Source organism: Leucoraja erinacea, chromosome 6, assembly GCF_028641065.1.
Source record: "Leucoraja erinacea ecotype New England chromosome 6, Leri_hhj_1, whole genome shotgun sequence".
NCBI lineage: Eukaryota > Metazoa > Chordata > Chondrichthyes > Rajiformes > Rajidae > Leucoraja > Leucoraja erinaceus.
The window spans coordinates 54,241,917-54,262,457 of record NC_073382.1 but is presented as its reverse complement, the minus strand read 5'-3'; the positions used below and the strand labels follow the sequence as shown (position 1 = coordinate 54,262,457).

At 42.5% G+C, this 20,541-nt stretch overlaps 1 protein-coding gene across 8 annotated transcripts in view; it reads right to left on the bottom strand.

The window, feature by feature from the left end:
* dcun1d5 (DCN1, defective in cullin neddylation 1, domain containing 5 (S. cerevisiae)) overlaps positions 1-20,541 on the bottom strand; it is a 33,349-nt gene that overhangs the window by 9,852 nt on the left and 2,956 nt on the right. For 4 of the 8 annotated variants that reach the window (XM_055637063.1, XM_055637064.1, XM_055637062.1 and 1 more), the window contains exons 3-6: positions 15,140-15,182; positions 14,946-15,063; positions 13,906-13,994; positions 8,807-8,877 (exon numbers count right to left, since the gene is read on the bottom strand). In XM_055637063.1, the coding sequence (XP_055493038.1) occupies positions 8,807-8,877; positions 13,906-13,994; positions 14,946-15,016 (231 nt within the window). In that variant the 5' untranslated portion in view covers positions 15,017-15,063; positions 15,140-15,182. The remainder of the gene's footprint in view (positions 1-8,806; positions 8,878-13,905; positions 13,995-14,945; positions 15,064-15,139; positions 15,183-20,541) is intronic. The other 4 variants (XM_055637059.1, XM_055637060.1, XM_055637058.1 and 1 more) reach the window with 3 other exon arrangements.

The following is a 20,541-nucleotide window of genomic DNA, read 5'->3' as shown; positions in this document are numbered from 1 at the left end:
TGGGTGAGTGGGCAAAGGCATGGCAGATGCAGTATAATGTGGATAAATGTGAGGTTATCCACTTTAGTGGCAAAAACAGGAAAGTAGACTATTATCTGAATGGGAATCCGATTAGGAAAAGGGGAGATGCAACGAGACCTGGGTGTCATGGTACACCAGCCATTGAAAGTAGGAATGCAGGTGCAGCAGGCAGTGAAGAAAGCAAATGGTATGTTAGCATTCATAGCAAAAGGATTTGAGTATAAGAGCAGGGAGGTTCTACTGCAGTTGTACAGGGTCTTGGTGAGACCACACCTGGAGTATTGCGTACAGTTTTGGTCTCCTAATCTGAGGAAAGGCATTCTTGCCATAGAGGGAGTACAGAGGAGGTTCACCAGACTGATTCCTCATATGAGGAAAGACTGGATAGACTCGGCTTGTACACGTTGGAACTCAGAAGACTGAGGGGGGGATCTTATAGAAACTTACAAAATTCTTAAGGGGTTGGACAGGCTTGATGCAGGAAGATTATTCCCGATGTTGGTGAAGTCCAGAACAAGGGGTCGCAGTTTAAGGATAAGAGGGAAATCTTTTTAGGACCGAGATGAGAAAAACATTTTTCACACAGAGAGTGGTGAATCTGTGGAATTCTCTGCCACAGGGTAGTTGAGGCCAGTTCATTGGCTATATTTAAGAGGGAGTTAGATGTGGCCCTTGTGGCTAAAGGTATCAGGGGGTATGGAGAGATGGCAGGGATGGGATACTGAGTTGGATGATCAGCCATGATCATATCAAATGGCGGTGCAGGCTCGAAGGGCCAAATGGCCTACTCCTGCACCTATTTTCTATCTAATCTGAATGTCAGGTAATGTGGCGTCTTGACACCTTTAAATATATTACCAAAAGAACATTTGCTGCATTTATGTCCTTTGGCCATCTCTTGTTAGTTAGTGTAATGTCAGATGGGTATAGTCAGTTTTAACAGCTATAATCATAAAATGCCTTAAGACAATTCCTTGCAACCTGTATATTTTGTTGTGGATGAATTATGTGGGAAGAGAGAGTGCTTCTGTACCAATAGCAATAACGACCCATGCTATGGCCATGTCATGATAATTTTCGGTCCTTCACAGAAAACATGCTTGCATCAATCTGTAGTGTGCATGGTTAGGCATGTATGTTATCATGGTCCAGGATTTATTGATACAGGTTGATCATACGCTGAATAATCCAACCACATTTTTGTTTGGAAGTGGAAAGAAATAATAAAAATTGCATTAATTACAATGTGTAAAAAGAGTTGAGATACTGTATTATAATTTTGCTGCATGTCATTGTGGTATATACCATGTCATGATTGGTGAATATGTTAGTTTGTGACTTTTATTTGAAGCAGAAATAATATGTGAATGCTTCATTGGGCGTAATTCCGACTGGTAACTATGCACTTCGTCCGAGCACGCATCATGCAAGCCATCTTAAATGACCACCCAAACTGTCATTTGGCAATCTAAAAAGCTGCCAAGGTTGCCCGACTGGCAACAAGGAAAAAAGGTTAAGCAAGAGCCCTGCTAGCGCTCCAGAACCCCCCCCCCCCCCCCCCCCACAGGCCACCAATATTGGAATTGGTGGATAGGTGGAATAGTGCGTTGGGGGACCAGCCCTCCCGTGTGATGATGGGACCCAACTGCGTCTAGTTCTTGTATCTAAATACCCGCCTCTGTAATTTGACAACCCATCAGGAACAGGCACACAACACGTAATTACCACCAGCTTACAGCCAGGGCATTATTAGCGCTGATTAGAAATACCAAGCCCATTTTAGAACTGCAGAAACAAAGAATTGCAGATGCTGGTTAATGCACAATAGGACACTAGTTGCTGGAGTAACTCAGCAGGTCAGGCAGCATCTCTGGAGAGCATGGATAGGTGACGTTCAGATTGAAAACATGCGAGTTTTGCAGATTTGAAGGCGTCAGCACCCAGCATGCGATCCCTGACATCAAAATATTGCTGTGTTAGTCAGCACACACCTTATTCTAGCGTTTCTAGATACTACTCCTGAAGGCTGGGGTACAATTTCTACCTAACTCAACGTTTATGGAATACTGGGATTGTTTGGAGCCTCTGCCCATGGTTTTCCAGTAGCTAACTCTAAGCAAAGTTTAAGAAAAAGTAAAACACAAAGTGCTGGAGAGTTACTCAGTGGACCAGGCAGCATATCTGGAGTAAAGGTATAGGTGACATTTTGGGTTGGAACCCTTCTTCAGAAAAAGTAAGATTGACATAAGATTCCTTCTACTCTGGCTTCCTGTATTCACTAACATGGATAATTACACAAGCTCCCCGAGTACATCAATAAGGCCTTGCCTGGAATCGCTGTTCTGTGTCGATGCTACTGTAGGGAATTTCTATGGGGTAGAAAGGATTTGAGACGGGCAAGGAGTTGGGGACCATGTGGCCTCTTTCAGTGTTAGCAGGATTACCATTGACGGAGTACGTCCAGGGAGCAGTGCAGGGCAAACAACTAGCTCCATCTGTTTCATTCGTTTACGGAAATCCAGGACTTGGTACCTGGCTCATCGCGCCCCATTTTCTGCATTCTTTAAACTCGCCTGTTTCACTACAATGTTACATCTAAAGAAGTGAATTAATGGTGTATTATTGTATTAATAAGTGTTATATATCAAATACTTCAGAATATATGAGAGTACAAACCAAAGTTCTGAGTGTGCTAGATTATCGAAGTTTTACTGTATACTGTACATTAGACCAAGTGCAGACCCGTTGGGTCTGTTCCCCCAATGTGCGGTTGCGGGAGGGGGGCGCAGCATGCAGCGTCAAACACGCTAACTACCCCCTTGATATTATATTAGTATTATTAATTTGCTCCTTTTACCCCATAACAGCCCTATCTACTGACGCATAGCCCCCAACTTGCAGTCACATCTAGAGGAGGGGGGGGGGGGCGGCGGTTAGAGAGTGAGAGCAGAGAGAGAGAAGGGGTAGAGAGAAGAGAGGGCCAAGAGGGAGAGGGAGGGGGGGGGGGGTGGTGGGGGGGAGGAGGAGAGGGAAGGTGGGAAGGGAGGGGGTCAGGGGGGGAAGGGAGGGGGGAGGGGGTGAGAGGCAGGGATAGAGAGGGAGGTGGTGAGAGAGAGAGGGGGAGAGAGCGAGGGGGGAGAGAGGTGGGGGAGAGAGGTGGAGGGAGAGGGATGAGGGGGTGAGAGGTGAGGGGTGTGAGTGGTGAGAGGGGGGTGAGGGGTGAGAGGGGTCAGAGGGGGGAGTGATGGGATCTGGGGGGGTTCAGGGTCAGGGGGGGTGATGATGGTTCAGGGGGGGGTGATGGGCGAGGGGGGTGATGGGTGAGGGGGGGTGATGGGTGAGAGGGGGGTGATGGGTGAGAGGGGTGGGAGGGTGGTATGGATGGGAGCGAGGGGGGTGAGGGGGGTGCAGAGGGTGGGGGTAGGGCGAGAGGGGGGGGATGGGGAGAGGATTGGGGGGGAGAGAGAGAGGACAGACCTGAACTCAGCGAGCGGGGCAGCTTGGACGGGGCCTACTGCGAAAGGGCAGCGAGCGCGGGGGGGTTTGGAGCGGGGGGGGGGGGGGGGGGGGGGGGGGGGGGAGGGGCTGTTGGAGGTGGTTGGAGTGGGCGGGCATACGCACACAGGTTAAATTTTGCGAAAAGATGTTACAAGAGTGGTTCCAGTAGGCTATGGGCCGAGGAGCTTTATTCTGCAGTTTCGTGACCCAAGTCACCAAACTACATGAAATTTTCACATATTGTGTAAAAATATTTATATAAATCGCCCCTGAAACTCGATATGAAGAAGACTTGCACATTTTTATTAAATTAGAGAAAAAACGGAAAAAACGTCGGGAATTCTTTAGTCCAATCTAAGCACGTTTAACATTGAGTTGTCTGCCAGTTGGCCAATCACTTGCTTTGTTTCAGGCTAGCACACAAAATGGCTGAGGGGGCTTCAAACCCCTTTTTCACGGGGCGACTTGACGCAAGAGTTAACCAGAGTTGAACATCGTGGGAACCTCTTGCGATAACCGTACGGCATTCGTGGACCACCGTGGCGCTAATGGCAGGTACTCGTGTAACTTGGTGACTCGGGAGAAAATTCAAACAAGCTTGAATTTCTCCAAGAGTGACTTGTACACTTGTGGTTGAACATTGCAACATTATATGCACGTAGTGGCCAGTGCGATATCCGTACTGACTCTTGCGTGTACCGTGGGAACTCCTGCGAACGGTGAACCCGGAAGCTGGACAGAGGGGACAGAAGGTGAGTAAAAATTGTCTTCTGTGGGATTGAATTTAAAAAATAAAGATTTGCATCCGCATATGGACATCAACTTATTCATGAGTTATGTTAATAAGATTCAAGAAAATAACTATAATCTTTAAAAGGGACTTTACTGAAAGGTCCCGCATTTTTATGGTCCGTGAGAAATTTTTCACATGTACTTCTTTGAGAGATACAGCTCGGAGTCCTCGCCAACCAGCGATCGATGCCTTTCCGAAGCAGGGTCCGGAACGCTACCAATCAATGTTCTCCAGAGACCCGTGTAAAGGAGTGAACTGCACATGCTGGTTTAAAACGAAGACAGACACAAAAAGCTGGAGTAACAGTGAGTCAAGCAGCATCTCTGGAGAAAAATAGGTGATGTTTCGGGACGAGACACATCTTCAGACGCAATTCCGATTAGGATGTCTGAAGAAGGGTTCCGATTCGAATCGCCACCTATACTTTTTCTCCAGAGATGCTGCCTGACCCGCTGACTTACTCCAGCTTTTTATGTTTTTCTTCCCAGATCTGACTTATCTGCTGAGTTACACCAACATTTTGTGTCCGTGTTCACTATGAACATTGAATTATTTAAATTTAGGTAACTTACACTCTCTCTCTCTCCCCCGCCCAACCCCCCTCCTGCCCCCCCCCCCCCCTCCCCCATGCAGTAATTGTCGGTTAAACCAGTCCCAAGGTTTGCAACGCTGGTTCCCTCTTGGGATCACACTATCCCTAGCCAACAATTGGCCTATTAGGGAACCAAATATAGGCATAAAGTGCTGGAGTGACTCAGTGGGTCAGGCAGCATTTCTGGAGGAAAGGGTTAGGCGACATTTCGGGTCGGGACCCTTCTTCAAAATACCCTGCTGAGGTAATCTGTTGTTGGCCCTGATTTGTCCTGGTCTTTTCTTTCTTCCAGTTCCCCCCTACAATCATCCCGAAGAAGGGTCCCGACCAAAAATGGAATCTATTCCTTTTCTCCAGAGATGCTACATGGCCCGCTGAGTTACTCCAGTCTAACTTGCTGATTCAGACAGTTTTTGATTTACTCTGAAACACACGTTGGAAATTTAAACTTGGGCGCAACTAACATCGTCTTACTACCGTGGGAACTCTTTAACTCAGCAGGCAGGCAGCAGTTAATTGTTGCTCCCTTCAGTTTCCCAGGGGGTCGGGACGGGACTGGAGTTGGGAGGGAAAGGTGGGGGAGTCGAGGGAGAGGAGGGGGAGACAGATGGGGGTGGCTTCATTTACTGGCGGCGGGTGTCTGTCACTGAAACAGGCAGGTGAGATTTCACATCCACCTTGTGTGTGCCTCTCTCCCTCTCCCTCCCTCCCTCTCACACAGGCTGAGAGACTCTGCCTCAGTAACTGTGCTCACTCCATCTGTGTCTCCCACATACACAGTAAAACTCTGCTTTGTGTGTGTATATACCAATTCAACCAAGGGAGGATATTTATAGTGTGTGAAAAAAAAAGTGACATCATTTGTGCCACGTGATGATTTAATTACACTTGACAGTTTACAATGTCATTCAAGATTTAACGGGAAAGCTCGGGAGACGGACAAGTCACTCGCACAAATAACAGAAATGCTGAGTACCGTGGGAACTCTTTGTCTACCCCCCCGTTATATCGTGTGATATCGTGCTAGACCACGACCACTTCACTCTGGCTACATCTTGCGTCAAGTCGCCCCGTGAAAAAGGCCTATCACAGATGCCTGTTTTACTGGAGATTCCGATTTATTGTTCTGTGGAATAAATGTCGTGGAAACTTGCAGCAGGTTAATTGTATCTAGTGGGAAAAGCATTAGAAAGGCTGAAGAAAGTGCTGCAAAGTGGATTAAAGTGCAAGAAAGCCTTCAAAGTCCCTGCTGATGTGCTGGAACACAAAGAAGGCCCCCATGAATTAACTCTAACTGAAAAGTAAGACTAAAGTCTGAATTTATAAAACTCTATCTGTATGGAGTTTAATTAATTTAATTGCACCCTTTTATAATGTGAATAAATTCATTCATTCATTCCTTATTCATCCATCCATCCAGCCATTCATCCATTCATTCATTCATTCATTCATGAAATTGAGGGCCTAAACTATAACACAGTCAATTAAACATTGTCACTAATGCCAGCCTGTTGTAGAGTAATAAGTCTTTGACAAATAATGTCGGCGCTGCCTGCGAAAACTTACCGGGAAAAAGTGCTCCGAGTTCTTATTACTCTGCAACAGGCTGGCATTAGTGACAATGTTTAATTTACTATGTTATAGTTTAAGCCCTCAATTTCATGAAAGAATGTATGAATGAATGAATGAATGAGTAAGTGAGTGAGTGAATGACTGAATAAGGAATGAATGAATTAATTTATTCACATTATAAAAGGGTGCAATTAAAAATTAAACTCCATACAGATAGATTTTCATAAATTCAGACTTTAGTCTTACCTTTCAGTTAGAGTTGATTCACGGGGGCCTTCTTTGTGTTCCAGCACATCAGCAGGGACTTTGAAGGCTTTCTTGCACTTTAATCCACTTCGCAGCACTTTCTTCAGCCTTTTTAATGCTTTCCCCACTAAATACAATTAACCTGCTGCAAGCTTCCACAACATTTATTCCACAGAACAACAAATCGGAATCTCCAGTAAAACAGGCATCTGTGAAGCCCCCTCAGCCATTTTGTGTGCTAGCCTGAAACAAAGCGCATGATTGGCCAACTGGCAGACAACTCAATGTTAAACGTGCTTTGATTGGACTAAAAAATTCCTGACATTTTCCGGTTTTTCTCTAATTTAATAAAAATGTGCAAGTCTTCTTCATATCGAGTTTCAGGGGTGATTTATATTAAAAAATTTACACAATATGTGAAAATTTCATATAGTTTGGTGACGTGGGTCATGAAATTCTATTTCTAGACACATTTTTGATGCTCGGCCCACAGCCTACAGGGATTAGGTCAGACCTGGGAAGGTGAGATTATTCGCTTTCATGGAAAGAAGGTCGAGAGAAGATTTTGTAGAGGTGAAATTAATCGTGACTGGTTTGGACAACACCTGGGTAAGAGGTGGTTTGGGTGGGAAGAGACGAGTTAACCAGGGATGTGCGGAGAGAACTGTCTCCGCAGAAAGTGGAAATAGGAAGATTTGGCTGGTGGTGGGATCCCGTTGGAGGGTACGAAAATGTTGGAGGATTATGTGCTGTATGTGACAGCTGATGAAAGGCGAGAACTAGGGGGACTCTGTCCCTGTTGCGACGGGGGGAGGGGGAGCAAGAGCAGAGCTGCGGAATATCGAGGAGGCCCTTGGGCAAATAAAAAAGAACGATTCCCATCAATGGATAGTCCAAATAACAGTGTGTCATGTTCTGGGCAAAGGTTACAAAATAAAAGAAAACTTTATCTCCAGAACACTTGCTGGTGAGAGAGGTGGGAAAATAGTCAAACAAGGCATTAAAAAGAGAGAAAGCCCGAGATTTGACAGAAAATAATTAAGAGTGCTGGAAATAGGACCATAGAGTCGTACGGCACAGAAACAGGCCCTTCCACCCAACTCGTCCATGCTAACTACAATTTGGTGACTTGGAATGGAATTCTATAACTTGGAATATACATGTGCCAGGATAATTTGCTGAAAATCATACTTAGTATTTATCATTCCTGTGACTTACACAGCTATTGAGTCTCATATCCAAATAACATCAACTACAATTTTTCAAAATTGAATCAAGGTTTAACAATTAATGCAATATAAATTCACTATTCTGTCTTTCTCATTTAATTATTTTAAGGCAAAACTTCTGCTTTACCTGTGTTTAATATCTTCTATTGATTTAGTGCAAGAGAATTAAACCACACTACAGCAGCAGGTTCGTAAACTCTGATAATTTAGAACATAGAATATATTACAGCAATGGAACGGATCCTTTGGCTCACACGGCTAATGGAATCAAGGGATATGGGGAAAAAAGCAGGCGGGGTACTGATTTTGCATAATCTGCCATGATCATATTGATCTCGAAGTTGGCTCGAAGGGTCGAATTGCCTACTCCTGCACCTATTTTCTATGTATGAACACTATGCCAAGTTAAACTGATCACGCCTGCCTGTACGTGATCCATGTCCCTCTGTTCCCTGCACCCCCATGTGCCTATCTAAAAGCCTCTTAAATGTCACTATCATGTCTGCCACCACCACCACTGGCAGCATGTTCCAGGGTCCCAGCACATTGTAAAGAAAAACTTGCCACACACATCTCCATTAAACCTCCCACCTCTCATGTTATAGCTATGCCCCCTAGTGTTGGACATTTCCACCCTTACAAAAAGGTTCTGACTGTTTACCCTGTCTATGCATTCATTATTTTATATACAAATTTGTACAATTTGTTAAAAGAATGGAAGTTAAACTAAAAAAAAAGTGGCAGCACACCTACGAACCATTAATGGTATAGTATATTAATGGTCCAGTATTGTTTAAGAGTTATTTCAATTACCGTTTCAATAACCAATTATTTTAAAAACAAGATAAAACTTACATTTTCGGGCTCCACACCAATATCTTCACAAAATTTTTCCATCCCCTCAGGACCAACAACTTCGTCTGTTCCTTTAAGATATAATGGGGAAAATAAATACTGTATTCTAACCAAAAAAGGTGGCTCAGTGCATTATGGCTAATTCTGCTGCATTTGGATAGAGTGTTATGATCATGTTCTTTACTTAGTTAGACAAGTTACGGCCAAAAAGACCCAAACCAAACATGTTATGTTATTAACATGCACAGTAACATAACTCTGTAAAATTCTGAAATACACACAATAACTATCATGGCCAAGGAAGATGATGCATTTAATGGTTTCAATTAGCCATTTCATGCCACATCAAGCTAATGCCAGTACCTACCACCCCCTTCTCCAAAGCAATTCATCATGTAACTACCCCCCTAACTCTGACATGCTCTATAACAAGTTTGCATTCTGCCCTTAGACTATATAGAAACTATTCTGTTTTACTACTCTCAAAAGGGGGAATAGAGTTGATTGTTACTGGGTATAAGTCTGTAGTCACTCATTTACGATTTTAAGACAAAGGCACGTCATGCTTTTCAGCAAGGAAAATCACACTACACAAATGACAGTTGACCAAAATATCTTCTGGATAATATATAAGTGATGAATCATTCCATTGGTTTCTTAGCTAGTTGTACACTGATGACGGTCATTCAAGATCACCTTAGAGCAAGCAATACCCAGTAACAATCAACTTTTTTAAACAATCTGTTGTGTATTTAGCATAACCAGGTGAAGTCCACCTCATAGGTGGATTAAAAACCCAAATACAAAGTTTCCATAAAATTAATGAAACCAAAGTTTCATTGGAAATTAATACTACACAAATGATACAAGTACAATCACTAGATTATAATGTATTAGCGTACCAACCTACACATATTTGCTGCTCTGCCTAATTTCTGATATCTTTAATTTTCCATTATTGTGTTAAATAATGACAGAATAAACATGCGCTATTTCTCTAGATTTTTTGTTATGCAACTGATATGCGATACACTAAAGGCAATTGTGGCATGCAGCATTGTTAAAAGACACTATCAAGTTTAGGCAAATAAACCTAATGATGTGCAAAAATACTGAGATCTATATTCTGCACTGTATCTTCTCCTTTGCCCTATCTATTCTACTTGAGTTTGAACTAATTGTTGCTATGTATGGTATACCTAATCTGTTTGGATAGCATGCAAAACAAGCTTTTCACTGTATCTTGGTACAAGTGACAATAATAAACCTAAACCATCTAAAAAAGGATTCCACTGATCAACCCCCCCCCCCTCCCCCCATCAAAAAGATTTGATTTGTTGCTGTTATAAATGAAGATAACATTATCAGGTGTAATTCATAAAGAACATCTGCTTCTAAATGTTGATACTGAAGTACGGAAATAATTTGACAGAAATAACTTAAATACACTGAAACAGCCAGTCCTGGTGTTCACAATATATAAAAACTGACGTGTGCCGTGAATTGGAGAAGTGCAAAAATAAAAATCAATATTTTGAATTAGGAAAAACAACTGCAGTTGCTGGAGAGATTAAACAAAAACACAAAATAGTAATGTCTGTGGTAAGAGAAAAGAGTTAACATTATGGGTCAAAGATCCTTCTCTGCGTTCTCACAAAGCATCTTGGATCTAAAATATTAACTGTTTCTCTTTTCCCAGATGCTGCCCGAGCTAAATATTTCTAGAACTTTCCTTTTCAATTTAATTTGTCTGAAGCTGTGGTTGATTTTTGGTGGTATTAAATACATAGAATTAACTTCTGTTTAATTGGCTCCATGCCTTAGATGAAGGGTTTGATATTGACATTGGGTACATGTAGCTCCAATCCACAGCTTGTACAGCTTCATGCTTGGATGAGACACTGAAGAGAATACGCTGCAAGAGGAGATTATATATCTCACATAATTTCATGGCCCCATGTTATAACAATTGCCAATAGACGTAGAGTACTAAATCTAATCCATCCAATTAGTAACATTAGCGCAGAAGTTACACACAGGTGGGACAAGAACATTTAAACTTTAATGGAATGTCATATGTACAAAAATGAATTGATCAATCTACTGTATATAGTCACTGGCACAACATACTATATAACACCAGTATGTGGAGTTGATAAAATAATAACCCCCACCCCATCTTATCAACCCACCCATCTGGAGCTCCTGATCTTCATCACTGTAATGGGGTGCTGAAAAGAAGCTTGGTATTTTGGCAGTGACTAGTGGAGTACCACAAGGCTTGTTGCTGGGACCACAGCTATTTTATAATATACATGAATGATTTAGATGAAGGGATTAAAACTAACATTAGCAAATTTGCAGAGGACATAAAACTGGGTGGCAGTGTCAACTGTGAAGTGGATGCTATGAGGATGCAGGGTGACTTGGACAGGTTGGGTGAGTGGGCAGATGCATGACAGACACAGTTTAATGTGGATAAATGAGAGGTTGTCCACTTTGGTGGCAAAAACAGGAAGGCAGATTATTATCTAAATGGAGCCAAGTTGGGAAAAAGGAAAGTACAACGGGATCTAGGGGTCCTTGTTCATCAGTCAAATCACAAATTACTCCGCATTCTCTACTGTTCACTAATCTTACCCTATTTAAATTACTGTGCAGAAGTCTGGGGCAATAACTATAAAAGTTCGCTACATTCATTAACTATTCTGCAAAAAAGAGCAATACGTATTATTCACAATGTCAGGTATCTGGGTCACACTAATCCATTATTCTTACAGTCAAAATTATTAAAATTAGAAGATTTGGTTGCATTTAAAACAGCACAGATAATGTTTAGGGCCAAAAATAAAAACTTACCTGGAAATATACAAAAATTATTCAATGAGCTAGTGGGGGATTATAATTTAAGAAGAATATTTAATTTTAAGGTACAAAGAGTCCGCACGACCAGAAAAACTTTTTGTATTTCGGTCTGTGGAGTAGGATTGTGGAACAGTTTGAATGTAGAGTTAAAGCAATGTCCAAATATGAACCAGTTTCAAAATGACATACAAAAAACTTTTTTTCACAAGGATGAAGGGGAGGGTTGACAAACAGGGGTCAATTTATGGTTTACAATATAAGGAGGTTTATTTATAATTTTATTTATTATTTATTTATGTTTTTTGGTTACTTCATACACATTACTTGTTATGGGTATATCAGTTGTATGTATATATATGTCTGTATGCATCTCTGAAAATTGTCTGGGGTATTATCATTAATTAATTAATTAATTAATTATTAAACATGGAAGAAGGGTTTAGGGAGAAGGGGTGAGATTAAATAAGTTATTCTTCTTCTCACTCCTTTTCGAGCTTCTAAAGAAAAAGTGTTGGACATTTAAATTTTGCTTTATGCTTTTCATTGCTTTGCAAATATTGCCTGGAATGTCCAATTGTTTGACTATTTCGATTTTGTTGTTGTTATTTATTCCTATTTATATCTTTACTTGTTCGGAACAAATAAATAAACTAAACTAAACTAAAGTAAGCATGCAGGTACAGCAGGCAGTGAAGAAAACAAATGGCATGTTGGCCTTCATAACAAGAGAAGTTGAGTATAGGAACAAAGAGGTCATTCTGCAGTACCACAGGGCCCTAGTGAGACCAGACCTGGAGTATTGTGTGCAGTTTTGTTCTCCCAATTTGAGGAAGGACATTCGTGCTATTGAGGGAGTGCAGCGTAGTAGGTTCACCAGGTTAATTCCCAGGATGGCAGGACTGTTATACGTTGATAGAATAGAGTGGCTGGGCTTGTATACTCTGGAATTTTGAAGGATGCGAGGGGATCTTATTGAAACATATAAGAGTATTAAGGGTTTGGACAGGCTAGAGGCAGGAAACATGTTCCCGATGTTGGGGGAGTCCAGAACCAGGGGGCACAGTTTAAGAATAAGGGATAAGCCATTCAGAACAGAGATGAAGAAATACTTTTTGACACAGAGAGTTGTGAGTCTGTGGAATTCTCTGCCTCAGATGTCAGTGAAGGCTTGTTCTCGTGATGCTTTCAACAGAGTTAGACAGAGCTCTTAAAGATAGTGGAGTCAAGGCATATGGGGAGAAGGCAGGAACAGGGTACTGATTGTGGATGATCAGCCATTATCATATTGAATGGCGGTGCTGGCTCGAGGGGCTGAATGGCCCACTCCTGCACCCATTGTCTATAATAGGCGGAGGCTCTAACCGTGCTAGAGCCACTTAAGAGACGGCATCAGCACATCTCCTAACATTTGGCTGCAGTGCCACCAACAGGAACCAAGCACGAGTTTGCCTGTTTATCGTTGATTGCAGCCCATACATAGACCAGCAGGGGGAAACAAATTGTACATTCCCTCAAAATGAGTAAAAACCCCCAAAAACATGTATTCTCTAGAATGTTGTTAGATACCTTTTGAATACTTACCGAAATGTTAAGTAAAGATAGAAATTGTGGTGCCATGTTCAATGACACTTTCTTATGAAAGTGCAATGTGAATTTGTCCAAAACCTGTCACAAATGATAAGCTTTAAATAACCATATCACGAAATGCTGGGTTAGAGCAATTCAGAATGATCTTAAAGTCTCAGAATTTGGGAGATACGCTTAATAATTTGTACATTTCTTTGCGCCATGATAACAGTATGTTTCTTTAGACTAAAAGCCACTTACCATTCATGCACTTCAATAACATTGCTTGGTTTTGTTCTTGGGTAGGACATGATGAGGGGAGGGGAGTTAATATTTTTTTGTAGATGATGGTCAAGAACTTGTTACATTAAAAAAGTTAACGTGAACAGACAGAATTAACATTCTCCCTGATCATGATCTGCTGTTGTGCAACTGACATACAACAAACATAATAGAAATGCCGCATTGGAATAACACTATTTACTACTTTTCCACAGTTCCAATAGACTGAAATATCATGTTCCCCTCTATTCAGATCCTGCAGAAATAAAGCACTGAATTTAAATTGCCTCTCAATATATTTGGAGGCATTTTTAATGAAGACTAGTAATTACATTTTAAGGCATCATAACTTGCCATAAAGTAACAATATACCTCAAAATTCTTACCTGCATATTCATAAAACCAAGCTAGGCACTTTTTGCTTGAAAAACTGTCATCACTTATTAATCTAGATGGCGTCTGTACTCTACAGAAACTTAAAAAGACGAAACTGGTCAGTGAACATTTTCCCTGAAACAGGTTATTTTTTTATTTCATTCTTCAAGCTCTTATATTACAAAGAATGCATGCAATTGAACAAACCATTTGGCCAATTAAATCCAGCCTGGCATTTTTGCTCCACCGGCTTCCCCACTTTCATTCTCATCTAAATCTAATGGGAAGAGTTTTTCCAGCTTTCAGCACAATCCCCCCCGCCTCAAATTCCTAATTAAAATATCCTAAACTCATAATTTAAATGTTAGAAGAATCAAAAAGATTAAAGCCAACAGCAGCTATAAGTGAACCTTTTTGTCATCTTGGATGTATTCTTGAGTGTTAAATAAGCATTAGCAAAAAAACTCTTCAGTTTCATTCATAAACATCAGAATAAAAATTATTTCTGCCCTATCTAAATAAAACATTTGGCCCATGCATGCTTGCCACTTATGTTGGAGTTCTTAAATTGATCAATAGATAATGAAAAGATGTTTCTCTAAAAAAAGTCATTAAATTATCTGGAAAGTATGATTATCAAGATATCAAACTTCTCACAGGAGGAATTTAATATTGAAATCATGGAAACAAATTTTTAGGTTTATACCGAAGATAGACGTAAAGTCTCAGTTTGCGTCTCAACTCAGTGGATCAGGCAGAATACCTGGAGAAAAAGAATGGGTGATGTTTTGGGTCTTCAGACTCAGATTTATAATAGGCTTTATAAATCAAATGGAGAGCTTTAAATTTTCAATTATTTCTAAGATGCAGTTAAAATATTTATTGCAGTCAACAATCTGTAAAATCCAGGCTTTGTTGAATTTGAATAAGTAAAACAGTTGATATGTGTTAGTGGTTAATATCACATCAGCATGATAACTGGGCTTTGGGACATGTAAGTGGGCCTCTGGGAAAGTGGTGAAGAAAGTCTTAAAGCTAAATTGGTACCCACCTGCTTATTCTACATTTTTTCATGCTGGCATCTTCTGATCCTGAAGATTTTCTCTTCTTCTTAACAGGCATCTTGTGAGCACACCAAAAGACAGAACAGGTGCACTGAAAGGAGCTACCTGCAACAGTTTACAATTAGTCAGTTCCACTTCTATTACAACTGCTTCATCAATAAGCTATTTCTATTGACCTTACCTATATCTTGATCACCTTGGCCATTCAGATCTTCTTTCAAATTCTATTAAACAACAAAATAAAAAGAAACTAACGATGAAAAGTACTTCCATAATTTCTCAGATGAACTGAAAATGCTCAGACCAATTACGCATCTTTCAGAGATTGATCACATAAATATATCCATCTCTAAAGAAGGGATGTACCAGAGGGAGCTAGCTAATTGAATATATAAGTGACTTGATATCGTCAGAGGGCAATGACAGATGGCTGTTTTACATACTGGAGGCCCCTGACTAGTGGTGTACCTTTGGGGTACCAGTGCTGGGCCTATTGTTACCCATTTGTTGCCTTCATCAACAATTTGGATGAGAATATTCGAGGCATGGCTAGTACATGTTGAGATAAAACTAGTGTAGGTGAATAGACAGTGAAAGTGGTTATCAAGAAGTATAGTGGGATCTTGATCGGAAAGTGTATCGAGGAATGCCAAATGTAGTTAATTCAGATAAGTGAGGGTGGTTGCATTTTGTGAAGTCAAACCAAGATTCGGTGAATGGTAGCGCCTAGGAGTACAAGTACATTGTTCCCTGATCGTGGCATCACAGGTAGACAGGGTGGCGAAGGCAGCTTTTTGAATGCTGCCCTTCATCAGTAAGGGCAAAGACTAGAGAAGTTGATCATTACACTGCAGTAGTACATCACCTTGGGGAGGTTGCATTTGGTTTACTAGGTTCAGTTTTGGCCACCCTGTTATGGGAAAGATGCCATTTAAGCTGGAACAAGTGCAGAGAATTATGAGGAATTGTGAGGATTAGAACTGAGTCATAGGGAGAGGTTGGACAGGCTAGGACTTCATTTTTTGGAGGTGTATAAAATCATAAGGGGTACAGATAGGGTGAATGAACATAGTTTTACTCAGGAGGTACACAGAAATGCTGGAGAAACTCAGCGGGTGCAGCAGCATCTATGGAGCGAAGGAAATAGGTGATGTTTCGGGCCGAAACCCCTCTTCAGACTGATGGGGGGGAGAAGGAAGGAAAAAGGCAGGAGGAGGAGCCCGAGGGCGGGGGGATGGGAGGAGACAGCTTGAGGGTTAAGGAAGGGGAGGAGACAGCAAGGGCTAACAAAATTGGGAGAATTCAATGTTCATGCCAACCGGACGCAAGCTACCCAGGCGGAATATGAGGTGCTGTTCCTCCAATTTCCGGTGTTGCTCACTCTGGCAATGGAGGAGACCCAGGACAGAGAGGTCGGATTGGGAATGGGAGGGGGAGTTGAAGTGCTGAGCCACTGGGAGTTCAGGTAGGTTATTGCGGACTGAGCGGAGGTGTTCGGCGAAACGATCGCCCAACCTCCGCTTAGTCTCCCCGATGTAAATCAGCTGACATCTAGAGCAGCGGATGCAGTAGATGAGGTTGGAGGAGATACAGGTGAACCTTTTGTCGCACCTGGAACGACTGCTTGGATCCTTGAATGGAGTCGAGGGGGGAGGTGAAGGGACAGGTGTTGCATTTCTTGCGGTTGCAACGGAAAGTGCCCGGGGAAGGGGTGGTACGGGAGGGAAGGGAAGAATTGACAAGAGAGTTGCGGAGGGAGCGGTCTTTGCGGAAGGCAGACATGGCGGGAGATGGGAAGATGTGGCGAGTGGTGGGGTCACGTTGGAGGTGGCAGAAATGGCGGAGGATTATTTGTTGTATTTTCCGGCTGGTGGGGTGAAAGGTGAGGACGAGGGGGACTCTGCCCTTGTTTCGAGTGCGGGGATGGGGAGAGAGAGCAGTGTTGCGGGGTATGGAAGAGACCCTGGTGCAAGCCTCATCTATGGTGGAGGAGGGGAATTCCCGTTCCCTGAAGAGCGAGGACATTTCCGATGCTCTTGTGTGGAACGTCTCATCCTGGGAACAGATGCGGCGTAGGCGGAGAAATTGGGAGTAGGGGATGGAGTCTTTACAGGGGGCAGGGTGGGAAGACGTGTAGTCCAGATAGCCATGTGAGTCACTGGGTTTGCAGTGTATGTCGGTCAGACGTCTGTCTTCTGCGACGGAGATGGTGAGGTCAAGGAATGGTAGGGAAGTGTCGGAAATGGTCCCGGTGTATTGGAGTGCCGGATGGAAGTTGGTGGTGAAGTGGATGAAGTCAGTCAGTTGTGTGTGGGTGCAGGAGGTGGCCCCAAAGCAGTCGTCAATGTAACGGAGGTAGAGGTCGGGGATGGGGCCCTGGTACGTATCGAACAAGGATACGTTTTACTCAGGCTAGGGGAAATTAATTACTAGAGGGCATAGGTTTGTGGCAAGAAAATAAAGATTTAATAGGAACTGGAGGGGGAAACTTCTTCACACAGAGGATGGTACATAAATACTCAAACACATATGAGCTTCCAGGCAAAGTGGTTGAGACAGTCACAGTTGCAGCATTTACAGATTTGGATAGTTACATAGATAAGAGAGATTTAGAGGGATATGGGGACAAATGCAGGTAACTGGGACTAAGCTTAATTACGGCACCATAGTTAGCATGGACATGTTGGACTGAAGGGCCTGTTTATGTGCTATATAACTCCGTGGCATTGTTTTTAAGGTGGCAAGGGCAGCGATGTATTTAAATTCTTGACGAGAAGGGGGGGGGGGAAATTGCGACTGAGATTAGAGTATACACTCATTCAGGGATATTTTTTCCTTCAGAGTTTAATATCCAATTTCAGAAATGGACACATGCTCTGCTTTACTTTTTACATGATTGCATACATTGTCCATGGTTGCAGGAAAGCATTTGGTCATTCAGCTGTGGTTGGTGCCAAGATCTTTTGTTGTCCGGTGGGATGTGTGGATCCAGCCACAACTTGCTCTTTATTATTGTACCACATTTGGTTAACCCACATGTAGTTTTCACCACAAGTTATTCAGTTCACTGTATATATTGGGCCAGTAACATAGGGTTGATCTTGTGGGCTAACGCAGTGTGCATCATTATTTTTCCTCATGCAAGCACCTCTCATTCTTTGATGCAAAAGTCATATGGATTAGTTTCAAAAACATGCACTGTCTCACCCCACATTTTTATATCCTGGAATTCATTCACATGCTCATATGCATTTTTATATTAGAAAAAGTACAAAGGTAATATAGTAATATTTTCCTTTTTATTCACAGAATGGACCAAGGTGCTCCCAATACAAGTAAATTACCCTGGCTTTACATTTTACTCCTCTGCTCCACTCACCAACACCCTTTAGTCCCCCTTGGCACCCTTGCAACCCTTTTTGTTCACCTATATGTCAATCAAACCTCCCCTCTCACTTATATAGACCCATCACTTATATAGAAAGGAACTGCAGATGTTGGTTTATACCTTAGACACAAACTGCTGTAGTAACTTAACAGGCCAGGCAGCATCTCTGGAGAAATGGAATAGGTGATGTTTTAGCTTGCAACTCTTCTTCAAACAGGGCAGAGGTCTGTCCACCTATCATTTGCCTGCATTTCCCTCCACCCTCATCTCTTTTCCAGCTTATTCATTCCCACTACAATTAGATCCAAAATGTCACATATTCATGTCTTCCACAGATGTTGCCTCATGTCCTCCACTGTTAAGTTCTTCCAGCAGTTTGTGTTCTACAAAACATTGCAGCACCTACAATTCCTTGTGACTGCAAGTAACCTACCTCAGCCCCTGAAATCTGTAGTGCAGGAATGCCAACCTTTTTTTAAGGGCAATCAGAACATTTACTACAGGGTATGTTGTGCTAGTGTGACATCTTCAGGTGGTTGTGTGGACTTCATTGGGCAGGCCACACAACTCCTTTCTAGGGTGGAATATATCCATGCTTCAACAGAACTAGGCTGTGCAAGTTATGGAGGAATAATTTGGGAGAGACATGACTTTCACAGACCATTGCATTCAGGCCTAATACTTGAAGCGTGTAAACAGATGTCATGCCATTACTGAGAAATATACCCAGCTCTTTATTTACTATTGACTTTGTCCTTTCAGTCCAATGATGATGGCAAACCTTTGTTTGGAGTACTGGGCTTGTGATGCTGGTTAAATATGCAATTTGAGGGGGGTTGACCCAATGACAAGAGGTGTGCATTCAAATCAAATGAAGTACAACTTGGAGATAATGACATCCCTATGATTTTGCTGGGTTTTTTGTCATCCGTGAGCAAGTTGCTCACTATCCTCGAGCTGCTGGGGTGCATCCTGTAGCTTAATCCATGACATACTTTAATATGTGTGTTGGAAGTGAAGGGCCTAGATGGAGACTCGTGATAAGCATACAAAATGAGTGCATTGGTCCACTGTGGACGATCTTGTGCTTTGCCCTCATCCAAGCTTTTGTTACCTTGCTTCAATCATTCTACCTTTTCTGGATAGCTGCTCTTGTAGCTTTTTGTAAACAAACACATAACATCCTACATGCTTACATCCCAATTTGTGTTATCAGATTCAAACAAGATGGCAAGACCAAAATGTAGACTCTGCAAATCATTTTGCTGAACACACACTCTGTCTGCTCAGGCCTACGTGATTACCCAGTTACCAACCACTTCAACCCCCCTTCCCTTTCTGATGTTTCTGCCCTGGGCCTTTGCCATTGCCAATGAAGCCACATTAAATAGGAGGAACAACACCTCATATATCACTTGGGTAGCTTGCAACCCAGTGGTATGAACAATTGGTTCTCTAAACTTAAATAACTTCTCACATTCACTCCCCCTATTCTCTAGTCGTTTTTACCAGATCTAGTACTCCACAATGTTGCTCCCGAGAACACACCTTGCCTGCCTGAGATCATTTGTGGATGGTCCTGGTCTTTACTCACCTCCGGCTCTTACCCCCCACCCACCCCACCCACCCCCCCCCCCCCCCCCCCCCCCCCCCCCCCCCCACGTCACCCCCCCCCCCCCCCCACTGTACTTTCAGTTTGAAGGATACCACCCCAAAAAAACATCACCCATTCTCTTTCTCCAGAGATGTTGCCTGACTTGTTGAGTTACTCCAGCAGTTTGTGTCTATCTCAGGTTATTAAGGAAGACAAGAGAGAGGACTACAGGGGCCTTAATATCTTTGTTTCTCCTCTAGGCATAGTTAATGTCTCGGAGGACTGGAGAGTGGCCAATGGTGTTGCTTTGTTAAGGAAAGAAAGTAGAGCAAATCCCGGGAACTATAGGCCGGTGAGCCTCATGTCGGCAGTAGGGAAATTATTGGAGAAAATTATTTGATAGGATAGGGATAGGGATTTGACTATCATTGGCACAACTTTGGTCCTCATGTTGATCAACAGCAATAACAGTTTCCAACAGTGATGGAAAGACTGGAGGAAAGACTAGGTGCTGAGAGTGCTCTTATACCTGCATTAAGGAGGCATTTTAACACACCTGGGCAATTACAAACACCTGTGAAGCCATGTGTCCCAAACATTA